This window comes from Pan troglodytes, chromosome 15 (genome assembly GCF_028858775.2).
Source record: "Pan troglodytes isolate AG18354 chromosome 15, NHGRI_mPanTro3-v2.0_pri, whole genome shotgun sequence".
Lineage (NCBI taxonomy): Eukaryota > Metazoa > Chordata > Mammalia > Primates > Hominidae > Pan > Pan troglodytes.
In genome coordinates this window covers 66,572,732-66,589,914 of record NC_072413.2, presented here as the reverse complement: position 1 = coordinate 66,589,914, position 17,183 = coordinate 66,572,732, and the positions used below count along the sequence as shown (strand labels likewise).

Here is a 17,183-nt window from a genome sequence, read left to right as displayed (position 1 = left end):
TCACCACGCTCAAGCAAGGCCCCTCTGAAGCCGAGCATCTCCTGCGTGCTCCCAAGCCAGGGAACTCGCACTAGGGAAGGACTCCGGGTGGTGGTGGGGGACAGGCCCTCAGCACTTCCCCTCTTAGAGAGACAAGCCAACAGCACAGCTGGACGCCCCACTCGCAATTTGTTCAGCTCAGTTTGATTCTCTTTCTCTCCCTGGTGAGCTTCAGTTTGGAGTTGTTTGCTCTTCATCAGCAGTTTCTGGAAATGTGGTGTTTGGAGATGGTTGGGGAGGCCTAAGAGAAGGGCAGGGAAGCTGAGAGACTGTGCTGGTGCCCAGCTGCACCTGGGGTGGTCTCCCATGGCACGCGCTGTGCCCAACCCTCAGGCCTACCGCCCTCAGCAGACCTAGGTGTCCTTTCTTAGGCCTCTCAGAACCTTTGGCCTCATACCACCCCTGGCTAGAAACTGCCACGGGCTCCTTCCACTCAAACCAGAACCTTCCTTTCTTGATTCCTTCCCCTGAGGTCTGGGATTTCTTTGCCTTTCGGCCTGGCTCTTCTTTCCTCTGGAGGCCTGTGTGAGAAGGGGCAGGAGGTAGGGCCGGGCCTGTCCTCCCGGGTAATCGACAGCCCCTCCTCCTACATTGCCAGCCCCCGTCTTCCTCCCCAGCACCCCGCAGGATGGCTTTGGCCCTCCTTAGAGTGCGCCTCCCCGGGGCTGTGCGCTCCCCGTCCTTTCCTGGTGCCCCATGGTATTTGTCCACAGCAGAAGAGGAAGGCACAAAGGCTTTGTGCAGAGACCCCGGGAAGAAGAAGATAAATGGAATTTGCAATAAATCCAGGAGCAAAGTTGTAACTTGACCTAAAAACAAACAAAAGGGCCAGAACTGCACTTAAGCTCGGCAGAAGCTCATCTCCCAGTGTAAACAGAAAAGGGCGGACGTGGGCTGAGGAGCCTCATGGGCCTGGGCTGGCAAGGGAGGGGTCTGGAGCAGGGCTGGCCGCAGACTTCCTCTGGAAGAGATGGGCTGTGGGGGAGGGTCTCCGTGGCCTTGTGAAAGGAGAAAGAAGGTGCTGGCATTGTTGTTGTTTGCCACGCATTTTTCCATGACTTACTCTTTCGAAAGGATACTCTCAGGATTGGGACAAGAAGGTTGTTTTCAAACTGGTGCTGGGCAGATAAAAGCTGGGACCAATGGAGAGCAAACAGAAGTGCTGGCATGAGCTCCCGGCCTCAGCCTTCCCTGGAACTGGAACACTGGAGCTCACTTAAGCCTCTCCACAGGCTCAGAGGGGCTGGGTGCACTACACTGTGTTTCCCTCAGTGGCCCGCCCGCGTGACCCTGGAAAAGTCACTCTTGCTGCAATCACTGTGCCTCACCTAGAAGTGTGAGGCTGGACTTAAATTATGGTGCCTTGTTTTTACATGTGACACTTTATAATTTACATATGACACTCCATAATTTACACATGACATGCCACAGTTTACATGTGACACTCCCTAATTTCAACATGCCTCTACACACCTGAGCCTCCTCAACTACTGAAGAAGTTGGGTGGATCAGATGTTATCATCATCTTATGCGTAGGAAAACTGACACAGAGAAGTAAAGAGAACTAGACAAGGTCACACAGCAAATTAGCAGTTGCCCCAGATCAATGCAGTGGGAAAGGTGGGTCCTGAGGTACAGTTCCGACTCAGTTAATAACAAACTGTGTCATCTTGAATGAGCTGCTTAACTTCTCTGTGCCTAGGTTTTCGTCTAAGATGCGATTCCTTCCAAAGGTTAAACAGATTGGCTCCCACCCTCTTTAACTCTTTGTGGCTGGGTTTTTCAAACTCAGGAACCCCAGGGAACCCAATGGTGTGTCAAGGACCATACAAAACCACAGTTTAAACATGGCATACCTTTCCAGAGCCTCATTTCTACACTCAGATATTTTTGGAGGAAAAAAAGTCAACATAATGAAATCTTTTTTTAGGTTGTAAAACAAGATGGTGATATTGTAGAAGAAGATGCAAAAATTCCAATTTTAAAAGCAAAACCAGAAAACTTCAAGGACACGTGGTGCTTGCTGCCATCTGTTTCCGGTTCTGCAGAGTATGTGTTTGCTCCCTCCTGCCTCCTGGGAGCTTGGTGGGAGAGTTTGGGAAGTGTTGCCAGGGAACCCACCCTGAGAAGCCTGGCTTGGCTCTTCCTAACGGGTATTCGAGCCTCACTAGGCAGTGAGCTGCTCATATTCCTGGTGAAGGTGAGATGGAGCTGTTTTCACAGCATCTTACACAGTTGTTCCGGTCCTAGGCTGCACCTTAGAATCACCTGATGAACTTTCAAACAATACTCATGCCAGAGTCCCACCCGGCCCAAGTGCACCAGAGTTCCTGGGAGTGTGGTTAGGGCACACTGTGTTTTAAAAGCTCCCGGGTGATTCTCAAGTGCAGCTTCCGCTGGGGACACTGACTGACAGTTTAGACTTCAGAGTTCAGGGATCCTGAGAGTGTCTATGTCCCTGGCGGGAAACGGTGGCACAGACAGCGTGCCCCCTACCTTCTACCTACCAACCACACTTAGACTAGTGGGCGAATGAGACTGCATTCCAGAAGCCCACCCCCAGCTAAAGAAAGGGTGCAGAGGTTAGGGGCGGGTGGAGAGCAAGACGAAACTTTGCAGGGGGCAGGAAGGCTGTACTGTGTTGGATAGTGTCCCCCCAAATTCATGTCCTTTCCAGAGCCTCAGAACGTGACCTTATTTGGAAATAGGGTCACTGTAGATGTAATTAGTTAAGACACAGGAGTGGGGTAGGCCCTTCGTCCAATCTGACTACTGTCCTTATGAGAAGAGAGAGAGAGCACATGTGCAGATGGAGGTGCACGCCCAAGCACACCAGGGGCTAGAGGAGGCCTGGGACAGGCTGTAGAAAGTAAAAGTTCCTCTCCAAAGTTTCCCTTCTTGTTAAACTGTTAGCCAGTCGGGTTTTAGTTTAGATTGTGAGGTCTGGCTCCAGCCAATGGAGACAAGACACAGTAGCATGGACAAACTGTGTAAGGAATAAAAATTGATTCCCTCCTTTGTTCGAGTGTACTCTTGCCATTTTTCCATCTGCGATGAGCACGCTTTCTGCAGAAAGTAAAAATGGCCTTGCTGAGAGAATTAAATTTATGTTTGAGTGCTATTTCTTTGCAGCACCAGGGAACGAGCATTCTGTTTCTAAACAAATATTTTACATATAACACAGGCTCTCCCTCAGCGCATCCAGAAGGAACCCGCCCTGCTGTGACACCTTGATTTTGGACTTCTCGGATCCAGAAATGTGAAAGAGTGCATTTCTGTTATTTTAAGTAAAACTTGACCAAGTCAGCCCTATAAGAAACTAATGCAGAGGCTGATGTCAATGAGGCCTCCCTTGAGGGCTGGAGCTAGGGAGGCTGCAGCACCGCCCTGGCCACACCGGTGGGCGTCTGAGGAGCCACAATGTTGCTGGCTTGATGCCAGTGGTTATATGAAGGAAATGAACACTGGTGGGCTCGTTTTACTGAAAAGCTGAGGGGATGGAGTAAACATGACCTGTCCAAAGTGTCACTCTCCGAAGAAAAGACGAGAACACAGGAGCTAGTTCACTCACTCACTCATTCACTCACTCACTCGCTGACCACCCACTCAGGGAGCCCTACCATGTGCTAGGCTCCCAGAATACAAAAGTACATGAGACCAGAGCAGCGTGGCCCTGTCCTCAGTGAGCCTGAGCCAGTGCTCTGCTCATCAGTGAGGAGGAGGGCCCATGGGCACTAAGATTTCTCCAACCTTGACCTTCGATGACTTAGAGGGAGGCAGGAGGGCAGCCCCGGGGACCATCGCGCTGCCGCTGGGGCATTTTCTGCGGTCACAGCTGTTAATGGGCAGGGCCGAGGAAGGGCTGAGGGGCTGCACACCCATGAGGACATGGAGCTGGCCCCCTGCTCTCCTGGGGCACCTGGTTAAGCACACTTTACTGGAGGGCTGACAGGATCAGGGACAAAAGGCAGCCCCGCCTGGCTGGTGCAGCCACTGGCGGGACACCGCAGGAGGTGAGATGGGCTCAGTGGCCACCGATAATTGTATGAAGTGAAAAATCTCTAGAATATTTCCAGCCCTTTGCACTTGTCAAATATCACACTGGAAACCCTAGCAATTTGTGTAGGACCCTTTCCAGAAGGAAGGGGACTTCATTGGCGTGGCCTTGTGCAGGGGGAGTTTCTTGGAGTTTCAGCCTGGGAGTGGGCCGGGCCTCCCTGTTCTGGGCTCACCCCACCTTCTCCAGCCACTCTCGTGTGCACCTGGCCTCACCATGAAAGGCGACTTTCTAGACGGACTCCCCAGCCAGGAGACGTCTGCGCTTCTCAGGCTGTTTGGTTTTCCCTTCACATTTTTGGGAGTTACATGACACCCAGCAGCCGGCAATCCTGGCGGGCTAAGAAATACAAAGTTCAGGGCCTGAGGCCGCTGTGGCCTCCACTGTGGTTTTTCTGGAGCTCTGTTTCATTTGGGCTAGAGTGAACGCTTCCCTCCGGAGACCCCAGCAGGCAGGGGCTGAAGAAAGTTGAAGGAACAGTCATTTCCACTGTGGCTGGGTGTTGGTCGTCTGGCACGGAGGTAGCCTGACAGCATGCGGACAGGGGGCCAGGGCGGCCGCAGGGCTGGATACACTGAAGGAGCAGCCCAAGGCGAGACGCGGCGTGTGCAGGCTCCCTCTCCGTCTTTGGGACAGCTTGACAACAGCAGTAATCATTAACTCCCCAAGTGCTTTTATTATAAGTCCACGTTACCTGACACTTCAACAGAATTAAAACAGAACAACCATTTGCAGTTAACTTGGCCTTTTATGACCTCACAGACTTTTACAAGGAAGTCTCGGGTTGCCTTATTTTCAAAAGGAAGCCAGGAGGCATGATGGGGACCCCAAAAAAGAGCTGAGAACAGACCCCCAAATCGAAAAGATAAATGAAAAAAACAGATAACATGTTTTATGGTTGTAAAAGCAACACGTGGTCACAGAGGACAATTTGGAAGACACAGAAACGTATAAAAAATCCCGTAGAAGCCACCCATCCCTACAGACCACTGTCAGTGTTCTGAGCTATTTCCACCCTTCCTGATTGTGGAAATAGCTCTTTGCATGTGTGCCTTAAAAACAAAAGTGGAAGCAGATTTGGCACTACAGTTTATGATTTCATAAGTGATGCCCTAAAAACCTATAATATTTCAGGTAAATTTGATATAGGGATCAATAAAGAGAATAAAATTAACCCACAAGTGATTGAGGGCCTAATCCATATAAGGCACTCCATTGGGTACCAAGGGGGATTAGAGATGTCTGAGGTTCGTACTCTGGGCTTGAGACACTAGAGGGAGAGAAGAGGAACATGTAAGGGCAGCTTTGATAGTCATATCCTCAGCTCCAGACATTGGGCCCTCAAAATGGTTTGCTGCATTGAGCAGAGTGTAGCCCATCCCAAAGGCTCCTCATTATTTATTCACTCAACAAATATGTACCTGTCCCTATTGCATGTCAGGCATATGGGTGTTTAGGTTTTGGAGCAGGGAAGCATTGTGGTGAGAGCAATGTTTCAGGAGATTTATACGAGCACTGCTGACCAGATGAAAAGCATGATGGGTAATGTTATGTGTTGACTTGCCTAGGTCATAGTACCCGGATATCTGGTCAAATATTAGGCTAGGTGTTGCTGTGAAGGTATTCTTTAGATGACATTAACATTTCCATCAGTAGACTTTGAGTAATCAAATTACCTTCCGCAATGTGGGTGGGCCTTGTCCAATCAGTCAAAGGCCTTAAGAGAAGAGACTGAGGTCAGATTTCAGATTTACCAGCCTCCATAATTGCATAAACCAATTTCTTAAACTCTATTTGCTTTTCTATCATCTAATATCAACATATCATGTATCATCTATCTATCTATCTGTCTATCTATCTATCTATCCATCCATCCACCTATCATCCATCCACCCACCCATCTATCCGCATCCAACCCTGTTGGTTCTGTTTCTCTGGAGAGCCCTGAGTAATAGAGATGGGACTGGACAAAGGCAGGAGGAGGGAGAGCTGGTTGTTCAGAGTGGGTGAGGGAGGTCAGCTGGGCCAGTCAGGATGCTGGGAGGGGTATGTGAACATATGTCTATGTTTGTGTGAACATCATAACTGTGTGTGTATGTTTGTGCATTTGTGTGTGTCAGTGTGTGTATGCTTATGCCAGTATATGTGTCTCTGTGCCTGTGTATCTATGTGTGTCTGTGTGTGTATCTGTTTATATGTACCTGTCTGTATGTCTTTGTGTGTATCTGCATGTGTGTGCCTGTCTGCATATCCACATGAGTATGTCTGTGTCTGAGTGTCTGTGTGTTGCTGCATGTCTACATGAGTCTGTGTGTCAGTGTGTGTGTTTATCTACATGAGTGTCTGTGTCCTGTGGGGAATGCAGGCAGTTGAGACAGCTTGCTGGGAGGGAGAATAGAAACTGAGTCTGGGGACCAGACAGGAAGGTGGACAAGCAGGAAGGCAGGTCACATGGTGGGAAGAGCTGGAGCGGCCCACGGAAGGGAGCAGGAGACCAAGGCCAGTTAGGGAACAGGAGGGCCAGAGGTCAAATGCAGTGCAGAGAGGTCTTTGGGGGCAGTTTAGGGACATACACATCCCATTTCTGCCCAGGGATGGGCTTTTCAAAGGACCAAGCAGGTTGGGACAATAAGGCTTGCACAGAGGGGGTGGCAGTGGAGAGGAAGACCTGGAATCCAGGCCCATGAGAATGGTGAAGAGAAATAGGGCAGTAATGATGGGAATTGGTTTGGGGTCAATGATGACTTCAGTTTAGACCTGTTGGGCTTGTGGGAATGACAGAATAAGACTTTCAAGGGTGAGGAGGGGTAGTGACCAGTGTCATGTTCCAGAAAGGACAAGGAAAATGCAGAGTGAGGAAAAGCCATTGGGTTTGACAAGAGGGAGGGGAGGTAGTGGGCCTGCATGTGGAGGGCAGCATTTGTGGGCCCCCTACTATGAGGATATAGAAATGAAAGAACAGGAGAATACCACACGAATGGCGGCAGAGCTGAGTGATGGGAGCCCTGTGCAGATCTGAATGAAGAATGAAACTCAGTCATCAACATATGCAGGCCTGATCCCATTAAGTACTTCCTCTGAGAGTTAGCAAACTGATATCCTTTAATCATGCCTTATATTTATAAAGGCCTTTCTCCAAAGAACTCCAAGTGCTCAAAAACATTAATTAATGCACTCTCCCAGCCCCCTTTAGGGAAAAGTTGGTGGCAGGTATCATCATTCTGTTTATAGGCATGGAAACTATGGCCGACATGAAAATGACGCTGCCAACCAAGGTCACAAAGCTAGTCTGTGGCCAGGAAGGAGGAGAGCCAGGCAGATGTCCTACCTGGCTGTCCTCCTTCTGCAGCTAGGCCATTCCTACATCACCCATCTCTTGCCAGGACCCACCCCCCCACCAAAAAAAAAGTTACTGGTGAGACGTGGCTATGAGATCAACTACAGGGTCCAAGGCTTCAGAGAGTGGCCGCAAGATAATCCCAGAGGGATCTTGGGGCCAGGTGTGGGGCTTGGGGATCAGGTCTTTTGTCTGCTCTGTCTTGGACTACATGGGAACTTAAGCAGGTTACTTCTGCTTACTTATTTACTACCAGCAAATGCTGAGACCAAACAATAACAAAATTTCCAAACTCAAGAAAGCATGCAGTCACTCAGTTTGTGTTTCACGGGTACCCACACACAAGAATTCTCTAGAGCTGTAAAGTAAGGAAATACCTCAATCCTTATGCTTCAGGCTGTGCAAAACCCAACCATGTGCTCAGAAGCAAAATGCTCTTTAAACACAAAGAATATCCAGGACAGCCCACTAAGAAGATGATTTGGCCACCTCTGGTGGTGATGATGACACCTGCCACCAGCTTTTCCCTAAAGGAGGCTGGGAGAGTGAATTAATTGACATTTTTGAGCACCTGGAGTTCTCTGGACAAAGGCCTTTATAAATATAAGGCATGATTAAAGGGTATCAGTTTGCTAACTCTCAGAGCTTGGGTTTTATCAGGCCATGAAAGGAAGGAAATGCCAGGGGTCCCAATGGCAGAGGTGATCCACAAAGCCCTCTACTGTGGCCCCAGCGGGTGCAGATGTAGGGACCGTTAACCTAAAGGCACGCAGTCCTCCCCAGGACTGCACCTGCCAATGCTGAGCCCTGTGGGCTGCTGATACCCAGCCTGTTGGATAATGAGGGCTGGCTCCTGTGGGATCAGTTAAGCAGTACACATTCCCAGTCTAGAGTTTAATACCCTAGACATGGGTGGACATGGGAAACTCAAGGGGCCACCAGCATGCTGGCCCAATGCCAGAGTTTAATTAGGCCCTAAATCTCCAGTGATTACATGACGGGCCCAGTCCCCTGAGGCCAGCCAAAGGGAGAAACATCCCAAACAGCATTGTATCGGCCTCTTTTGAGTCTTTCCCCTCAACTCATTGTTTGTGGAGGCATTGCTTGTTAGTGCAAAGAATCCCTTCCAAGTCACTGAGTAGCTGTACAGAAAATCAGAGGGCCGCTGCTTAATGATCTCGGCCATCAGGTAGGCTTTCCCACACCTGCCTGCTGCATCCCGTGGGACAGGGAGTCCTGTAGGGGGACACGGTATAGATGACCACAATCACACTTCCATTCTTGGGTTTCGATGGGGGTTTGGTCAGAAGTCAGCAAAACTATGACTTGTTCAGAAAACAGAATGATTAGGCTCTCTGAGAGACCCCAAAGGCCCAACCACTCTGCAGGGCCAGGGCCTGGGACCTGCAAGTGAAGCCTAATCTTTCGGGAGCCCCTGGGGAGGAAGAGGATTATGTGAAGTGGTTCTGAAAGGAGGAAGGACCTGAGACTTTCACAGAATTTCTGTCTTTTCCTTCTTGTCTCCATCCTTCTTTCATAGCCTTGGAGGGGAACATTCCAGCTTCTTATAATTATGGTGAAGAAGGCCAACACCAGCATGTCACTCATGGTCCAGACCGATTTCCTGATCTGGGTGGCCAAGGGTGAGAATAACATTTCCACTGAGCTGATTGATGAAGGACACGGGTACAAATTTAATGTAGATGGAGCTGATCTGATGGGAGGTCGTGAGAAGAAAAACTTTCTTGTCTTCCTCTGACTTTCTGTTTTCATTTGAAGAGAGTAGGATTAAGTTCGTAGGTCTTAGAGTCAGATGGCCTGAGTCTGCAACCTGGAAGAGACCACCTAGCAATCTGGTCCTACCCATTTGGGAGCCTACTCACCCCACGGTTCCTCTACTTGCAATGAGTTTCCTAAACAGGGCAGGGCCAGATTTCCACCTTGCGCAACTTCTGCTGTGGCTGGAGAAGGAGGATGCTAGCCTCCTTGGTGTTTACGAAATGAGTTATGATATGTAATGTTAGAATAACGTCCAGCACGTAGTATGTTTCGTATGGCAACATCCTTTCCCTCCTCCTCAGCCTGGGGTTGGTTGGCTATGGAGATATGCCCACACTACCACCATTCCTGGCAGCCCCCTGTGTTCAAAGAGTGTGGGAATAGGGTACTGGCCGATGTCCGACGGTCAGCACCGCAGTGGGCCATAAAGCAGCGGCAAAGGGAGCGGCCAGCTCAGATACGGCGCAGGAGATGAAAGTCGGCCGTGTTTTCCTTTCCAAAGTGCTGCTGTGTTCCTGAAGGCCTGCAGCTTCCTCTGCCCTGCTGGGGATTTTTTTTTTCTTCCCAGTTCCTCTCAGTGATATCTTAAGAGGCAAACTTCCAGCACTAACAGGAGGTCTTTTGTTCTCCTTTTCTCAAAGCGGACTTTAACCCAGTTACTACAGACTGAGTCACTGTAAAAACAAACAAATAATAATAATACTCCATTTTCTTAAAGGCTCTTCCATGCCTGCTGACAGAAAAGGGGGAACCTGACACTGCCCTGGGCCTGTGGGGCTCCTCCCCGCCTCCGTCTTCTGGAGGCACAGCCCACGAGAACCTTCCAGAACACACTGGAGCCCGGCACCGTGGAACTGTTCAGCTAGGCTCTGGCTTGTTTGGAATTTCATCTGACTTGAAGGGGCCCGTGGACTCAGAGGAATTTGGGTCTCAACACAGTCCTGGTGGGATTTACCCCAGACCGAGGAATGCTTGTTTTACTCCTGGATCTGCCACACACTAAATTCGGGACTTTCCTCCCTTCTCTACACTTTAGTTTCTTTATATGTATGTGGAACAGGGGTATTAGACACTCCGCGATTTTATCAGAAAGGATTTTACAATGGTTATACTGTGATTTCTCCTTTTCCCTGAGTACATCTCCTCCTGGCTGAGAGTTCCTGGAGGGGGAATGACAGCTAACACATTTCTGAATCCTTGGTCTTAAGCATGGTATTTGGTTCATGGACATACAAGGTGTCTAGTAGACGTCTGTTAAAAGGACACATGAATGAATGAATGAATGAATGAATGAGGTTTGAGTTGGTGTGCTGTGCTTGGTCTGACAATGATATCAACAGGAAGCTTCACTTCATCATAATCAATAATAAAAAGGTAAGGCTTAAGGAGTGCCTACTGATACCACCTCTTTATGTAGAAGTAGCTTTCTCTTCTTGGGAAGCTACTTGTACTTGAGAATTTAGATTTAAAATCAGACCGAGACTGCCATGGGTCTCTAGGACGGCCGTCTATTTTTCTAAGCTGGTCCCCACTTTAACAAATCCCAGGAGCTGAAGCAGTAGGATCTTCATTTACTCTGTTGGGTTTGTGCCCCCGAGATACAGTCCTTTCCATTTCAGCATCAATCATTTGAAAAGTAAATATCTCACCTTCTTGTGACCTGGCAAGGATAGAGTAGAGTTCTCTCCATCAGGGTCAATTTACATCTGTGTCCTTTTTTTTTTTTTTTTACTTGTATTTTAGGTTTGGAGGGTACATGTGAAGGTTTGTTACATAGGTAAACTTGTGTTACAGGGGTTTGCTGAACAGAGTATTTCATCACCCAGGTATTAAGCCCAGTATCCAATAGTTATCTTTTCTGCTCCTCTCCCTCCTCTTCTCCCTCCACCCATGAGTAGACCCTAGTGTTTGATGTTTCCTTCTTTGTGTTCATAAGTTCTTACCATTTAACTCCCACTTACAAGTAAGAACATGTGGTATTTGGTTTTCTGTTCTTGCATTAGTTTCTTAAGGATAATGGCCTCCAGCTCCAACCATGTTCCTACAAGAGACATGATCTTGTTCTTTTTATGGCTGCATAGTATTCCATAGTGTATGAAGTCTTAACAAGGGCAGGAGTAGGGTGGGAGTCTCATTTTATAGGGAAAATGTTCCTTGGCTGGTCCTTCCTTCCCTACTCTCTATCCTGTCATCCTCAATGTCCCCTAACAACCAGGAGTGGATGACAGTAAACAATTTCAGTGTTGGGACTGATCTGGCCACTCCCCACTGGGTATGGTTCCCCCAGACGGTGCACAGCTCCTGGCCTAGCCTCAGTTTATTTCTCTGCTGTAGGAGAGCACGGGCCCCATTCTCAGATTGCCTCTTCCAGAATATGCCTTTAAGAGGAGGAGTAAAAAATTCCAGGAACAGGCTTCATGTCAATGACAGTAGCTGGCTAATTTCTTCTGAGAAAATGGAAACCTTGGTCTCCTGATGTGTGCAATGACAGGCACAAGAGGAATTTTCCAATACAACAAGGGAACGAATTTTCTAAGGACAAGCTGGCCGAGAAAAGCCGCCATCTGACCGTGAACCAGAATTAGGTAACGTGGCACCCTTGGAGCAGCAGAGGTGACCGGCTGGAACAGTCGGCCAGGAGGACAGCTGCACTCCCCACCACCTTCTGGGTGTGTTGCCAATGTCTGCCCCTGATGGGATTAGTGACTTCAGGACAGCTGGAACATTCACAGTGCTGTTTCCTTACGATGGGAAGAGACATGATCTTGACTCCGCTTCTGTAGGAGGTGGTGATGAGGAGTAGCTGAAAGCTAGATAGGTTCTTTAAAACCTGTGACAGAAATGGCGTGTGCCAGGCCTATCTGTTTTGCAGGAGCTTTTACAGCAGCCCAGCTGTTTCCTTCTATGAACTCATTTATTACTCCCTTCGTCCACTCATTGGGCATTACTCTATGGGGAACACGGTCCTATGAGCCGGACAAAAAAAAGCTGAATTGTCTTAGTCCCTTAGTTCTGCTCTTCCCAATTCCCTTCATCATCCTTCCATAAAAGGAGAAGGGCCATTGTTCTCCCCAGCCCCTTTCTTTCTTGTCACATTTTCAAAACTCTGAGCATAGGGTGCTATGAAAAGGCTTACGAGAAGGGATGAATCACCCCCATGGTTGAAAACCCACCGAGCAGCTGTCAAGGTTTATAATTGTCCTCCATGAACCCCTGGAACCCTTCTAGGACCCCCTTGGAGATGCTCATTACTGATTAGAAAAAAAAAAGTTTGGGTACGATTAATTCCCAGTGCCAGGTAGAAACAAAACCTTTCCAAAGCTGTTACTGTCAGTGAGAAATTCACCCTGGTGGTGTTGTTTAGGATATCAGATATTCTGTGCCTCTTGCCCCAGAAGTATCTGTTGTGGAAAGGGCTGAAGAATTTGAATCTCCAATATAAAATGGAGAATAGACATGGGATAAGAAACAGGAAACACATCTGCTGGTCTCTCAGATAATCTTTTTTTCTTAATGTATTTTTCCCCTGATTTGGGAACATGCATGTTAATGGGAGGAAACTTGAAAAAAAAAAAAAAGACAATTCCAAAAAAGAAATAAAAGTCAAGTATAATCTTATTGCCCAGAGATTGCACTGTTAACATTTTTATACATATTTTTCCAGTTAAAATGCACATAATACTTTTTTCTTACAGAACTACTACATTGTATGCATATTGCTTTATAATCTGTTTTTTCTCTTTAATAATATGGTGTGAACACTTTCCCATGAGATTAAGCCTTCTTCTGACACATAATTTTAATGACCATCTAGTATTCCATCGTATAGATGTTAATTTAACCAATACCATATGGTCGAACATTTAGGTTGTGTCTATTTTTTTGCTAGTATAAATAACACGATGTAGACATTGGGGAGACTGACTCAGGCTGCTCCCTTGTTCTGGTCATAAGTCACTTAGTCCTTCCTTAAAAGCCATTGGTCATTTGATGGGCCAGACAGACTTCACAACCCTTGCTCCAAACACAAGGACAAATTTCATCTACTCAAGCTAGGAGTGGCCTTGGATGTTCTCTTAATTCCACAGAAACACTGATGTAAAAAGACAGTTATACTCAATTCATTTGTTCATAGATGCATTATTTCAGACAAAACAGGCTCCCTTGACTGATTTCCCTTTGGCCCTGGCCTTCTTTTCTTCAAGGCAGGCAAGCTTATTGTAACAGCAAAGGAAGCGAAATGCCTTTAGCAAGGTAAACCTGTAGAAGCAACTGGAAGCATGTATTCCAGGGTGAATCATTTTTAAATCATCTTCCATGTTTAGGATTTTCCATGTAAGTGTTCTGCTCCATTAGAGTGGATAATTGGGAGGGAAGAGAATAAACGTTCCAGCGCTCCTAACATGCTGAGGCATTTACCAAAATGCTGTGGTTCATCTAGGCAGAGGGGAAGGCATCGGCTCAGGAGCACTGAGTAAATACTCAGTGGAGAAACTGGGGCAAAATCTAGGCTACTGGATCCTAGTTTGTCTCAGCCTCAAGAAACTCAAGCTGCCACAGTGGGTGGCGGGGTGCCTTAGTTCACCTCCTGTTTCCACATCCCTGGTCCTTTAGCTCAGCAGCAAGCCAGGGAGAAAATGTACTCCATGGTGGAGGGCATGGGCTGTGTGCCTGGGACATTTGGTCTGGGGAGGGGCACCTGAGCAGGTCACCTGTCACTCCATTGCCCCCTTTCTCATTCTTGTGGCCCTACACACATCTCCAGCGGCCATTGGATGAGATTGCTAAGGACAAAATTCTCATTGGAATGGCAAAGTCTCATACTTGTAATCCTAGCGCTTTGGGAGGCTGAGGTGGGTGGATCTCTTGAAGCCAGGAGTTTGAGATCAGCTTGGGCAACATAATGAGACCCCACCTCTACAAAAAATTAAAAAATTAGCTGGGTATGGTGGCGCATCTGTAGTCCTAGCTGCTCAGGAGGCTGAGGTGGGAGGATTGCTGGAGCCCAGTTCAGTTCAGCTTGGGTGACAGAGCAAAATGTTGTCTCTAAGAGAGAGAGAAAAAAAAGGAAGTCAAAGTCTAGGCCCTTTTGCCTTTCTCTGAGGCCCTGAGGCTTCCTGAAGAGGATGGTTGAGGAAGACCTGATGGAGAGTTCAAGGGGTATGGCATAGGAATGTACATAACGGTAGACATGTGCAAAAGAATGCGGGTGGGGAAGAAGTATTCGTGTTTGCACACACAAACTCTCTCTCTTGCTCTGTCTCTCTTTTCCTTTTCCTCTCTCTCTCCCCCACCGCCTCACTCACTCATAGCTTAATGGGGTTTCTGGGAGAGGAAATTGTGGTCTCAAATGCATATGAAAAGTCCTGGAACAAGCTCTCAAAAGCGTGTGGGGGTGGGGAGCACGGGGGGGTGGGGGAATCACAAGACTGCCCTTGGGCAAACATTTTTGTCCCACCTCTCTTTTCAGCTGTCCTAATGTGTCATCAGACACCCCTGCCCAGCCTGACAGGCCCACATACACAAACAAAGTGCCCCAGTGAGCCATTCCTTTCCCAAGCCACTGAGGGGTCTTCTGGGAGTTGGAAAGGATTCTTTCTGAGCTGATCCGACACTGGCTGATGAGCTCAGCTGTCTCCTCTTCTAGGAAAGATTTACTGCAACAGAGCATGGCTGCCTTCCATCCCCCTTCCCAGCCGTCTTTCTTCCAAGCCAGAGACTGAGGTTGGGGAGTTGACAGAGGGAATGCTGGGAATAGACCAATATTTCTTCCCTGGGTGATTTGAGGGGCTGCACAGACAGTGGGAGCCTCTCTTTGTGCCCATAATTAGACAATAGTGGCATCACTATAAATGCCAGCCCTGATACATTCCCCACTTTCAGCCAGCCCAGGTGCCAGGCACCTGCATCTTGGCCTCTGGAGACTAAGAAGGAAGGGTCCCATGCCCATTTGCCAACCTTTTATACTAATGATGTGAATTCCCTCTTGTCCCATTGGATTTCATCTCTCCCTCCCCATCAAACCACCTACAGAGACAGGCCCTAATCAGTTCCTACTACAATTTTCTTCTCTTTGCCACTGGGACAACTTGACCCCTACCTGCAGCTTCTGCCCAGTCAGCATCAAAGGGCCCAATGATCATCGGCTGGCGAGAGCTTGAGAGCCCACCAGAGAGCCCACCATGGGCCCGGCCCTGTTCCAAGAGCCTCTCACATATTAACTCATTTAGTCCTTAGAACAATTCCATGAGGTGGGCAGTTATGATACCTGTTTTCTAGACGAGGCTACTGAAACCCAGAGAGGTTCATTAACTTGCCCAAGATCTCACAGCTAAAGAATGGAAGATCTGAACTTAGCAGCCTAGCTCTGGAGCCCTGCCCTCGAGGCCATGCTGCAGGCGGGAATAAATCAGTTCCAGTTCCGCCAGCCCTTGCTGCTGGCCCAGTTCTGACCTGGGGCCTCAGTCTGACAACAGGACTCTGTCTTGCTTCTGTGCCTAGGTTCCTTCTCTAGAGACCTGGTATGTTCCACTTTCTAGCATACCCTAGGATGCAGGGTCCCTCATTTCAAGTTCTGGAATCCCACCCTGAGCCCATTCTGATGGCCATGGCCATGGACCTTCCTGACAGATCTCAGACCATAAGAATGACGTATCACTCAGTCCCATATCCCACGCAGAGCCAAGAGCACGGTGCCCTGCACACACATAGGAGCTGTTCAAATCACATTTGCCGAAGGGAATCAATGCCAAAATGCTCTGTGCCTCAGTTTCCTCATCTATACAATGAGGCAATAAGAATACATCCAGAGTTTTGTAAGAATGAATTAAGTGAATCTATGTGTCTGGCATGTGGCCAGTGAACAGTGAGGGTTGGCAGTTACCATTATCGATGTAGTGGTTGCTTCTATGATACGTGGCAGAAGAACTTTGAGCTCTAGCATTCTAATCCTGGCCCTGCCACTTCTCAGATCTATGATCTTTGGCAATTGAACCAACTTTTTTTCCATGCTTGCTTTCCCATTTGAAAAGTTGCATAGTGATACTTGTACCTCACAGAGATTTTGAGAATTATGAGATAATAAGTGCAAAGTACCGTACCTGGCCCAGAAAAAGATCTCAACAAATGATAGCAAAATTATTAGTACTATGATTGTTATTATTGTAAAACTGGGGTGCATACGCTTACAACATTTGGGGCCACTCAGTATTTTTCCTGTGACAGACTCCTCTCTTTGATACACACACACACACACACACACACACACACATCATTGCATATACCTTTGTACCTCCCTGCTCACATTTATGGTGCAATGAAGACATCTGGGGTTTAGCCATTCCCCATCAGCCCTAGCTGCAGGGGAGGGGGTTTAGGAGCTTTCATTCATGGAAAGCATCAATTCCCCCCCTCCTAATACTGAGGGGACACAGTATCACGGCCATCTGGAAGGAATGGCTTGACCAGATCCTTCAGGGAGTAGGACTATCAGAGGACAGGGAGTGTGAGCTTCTCTTTGACTACCTGGAAGTCACATGCCTCCTGAGTGTGTGCCCAGCTCCACACAGTCCTAGGTGGTGAGACAGTTTCCCCGGGCTCCATTTCTCTAGCAGGATCCAGAAGTGAAAGGAGAGAAGAGGAGTGACAGTAGGACTGTGAGGCCCATCCAGGTTGCCGGCCAATCACTTCCACATCCCAGGGGCTCAGGACTGCACATCCAGTGGCTGCTCCAGATCCCTAAAGATCTCCCCAGGCCTGCCAGAGCGCCACATGGTAGCAGGACCCCACCACTCCTTAGCAACAGGGTGAGAGATCCTTGTTGCAGCTGGTTGTGGGGAACCCTTTCATTTTCACTCACAAAAATGAAAAGAAGCAACTCCCCCACGCCACCGGCCACACACACACAGGGGGCCTGGCTCTGGAAAGGTGCAGAGGCCCAGGGAAGAAGAGCATCAGACCCATCAGGCTCCT

The 17,183-nt window shown here is 48.3% G+C and overlaps 1 protein-coding gene across 8 annotated transcripts in view; it reads right to left on the bottom strand.

The window, feature by feature from the left end:
* RAD51B (RAD51 paralog B) overlaps positions 1-17,183 on the bottom strand; it is a 914,255-nt gene that overhangs the window by 124,021 nt on the left and 773,051 nt on the right. Inside the window, exon 11 of one of the 8 annotated variants that reach the window (XM_009427999.4) lies at positions 9,705-9,886. The exons of 6 other annotated variants lie outside the window; for them this stretch is intronic. In XM_009427999.4, the coding sequence (XP_009426274.1) occupies positions 9,819-9,886 (68 nt within the window). In that variant the 3' untranslated portion in view covers positions 9,705-9,818. Of the gene's footprint in view, positions 1-9,704; positions 9,887-12,795; positions 14,259-17,183 lie in introns of those variants that run through there. One more of the 8 variants, XM_054666047.2, reaches the window with a different exon arrangement.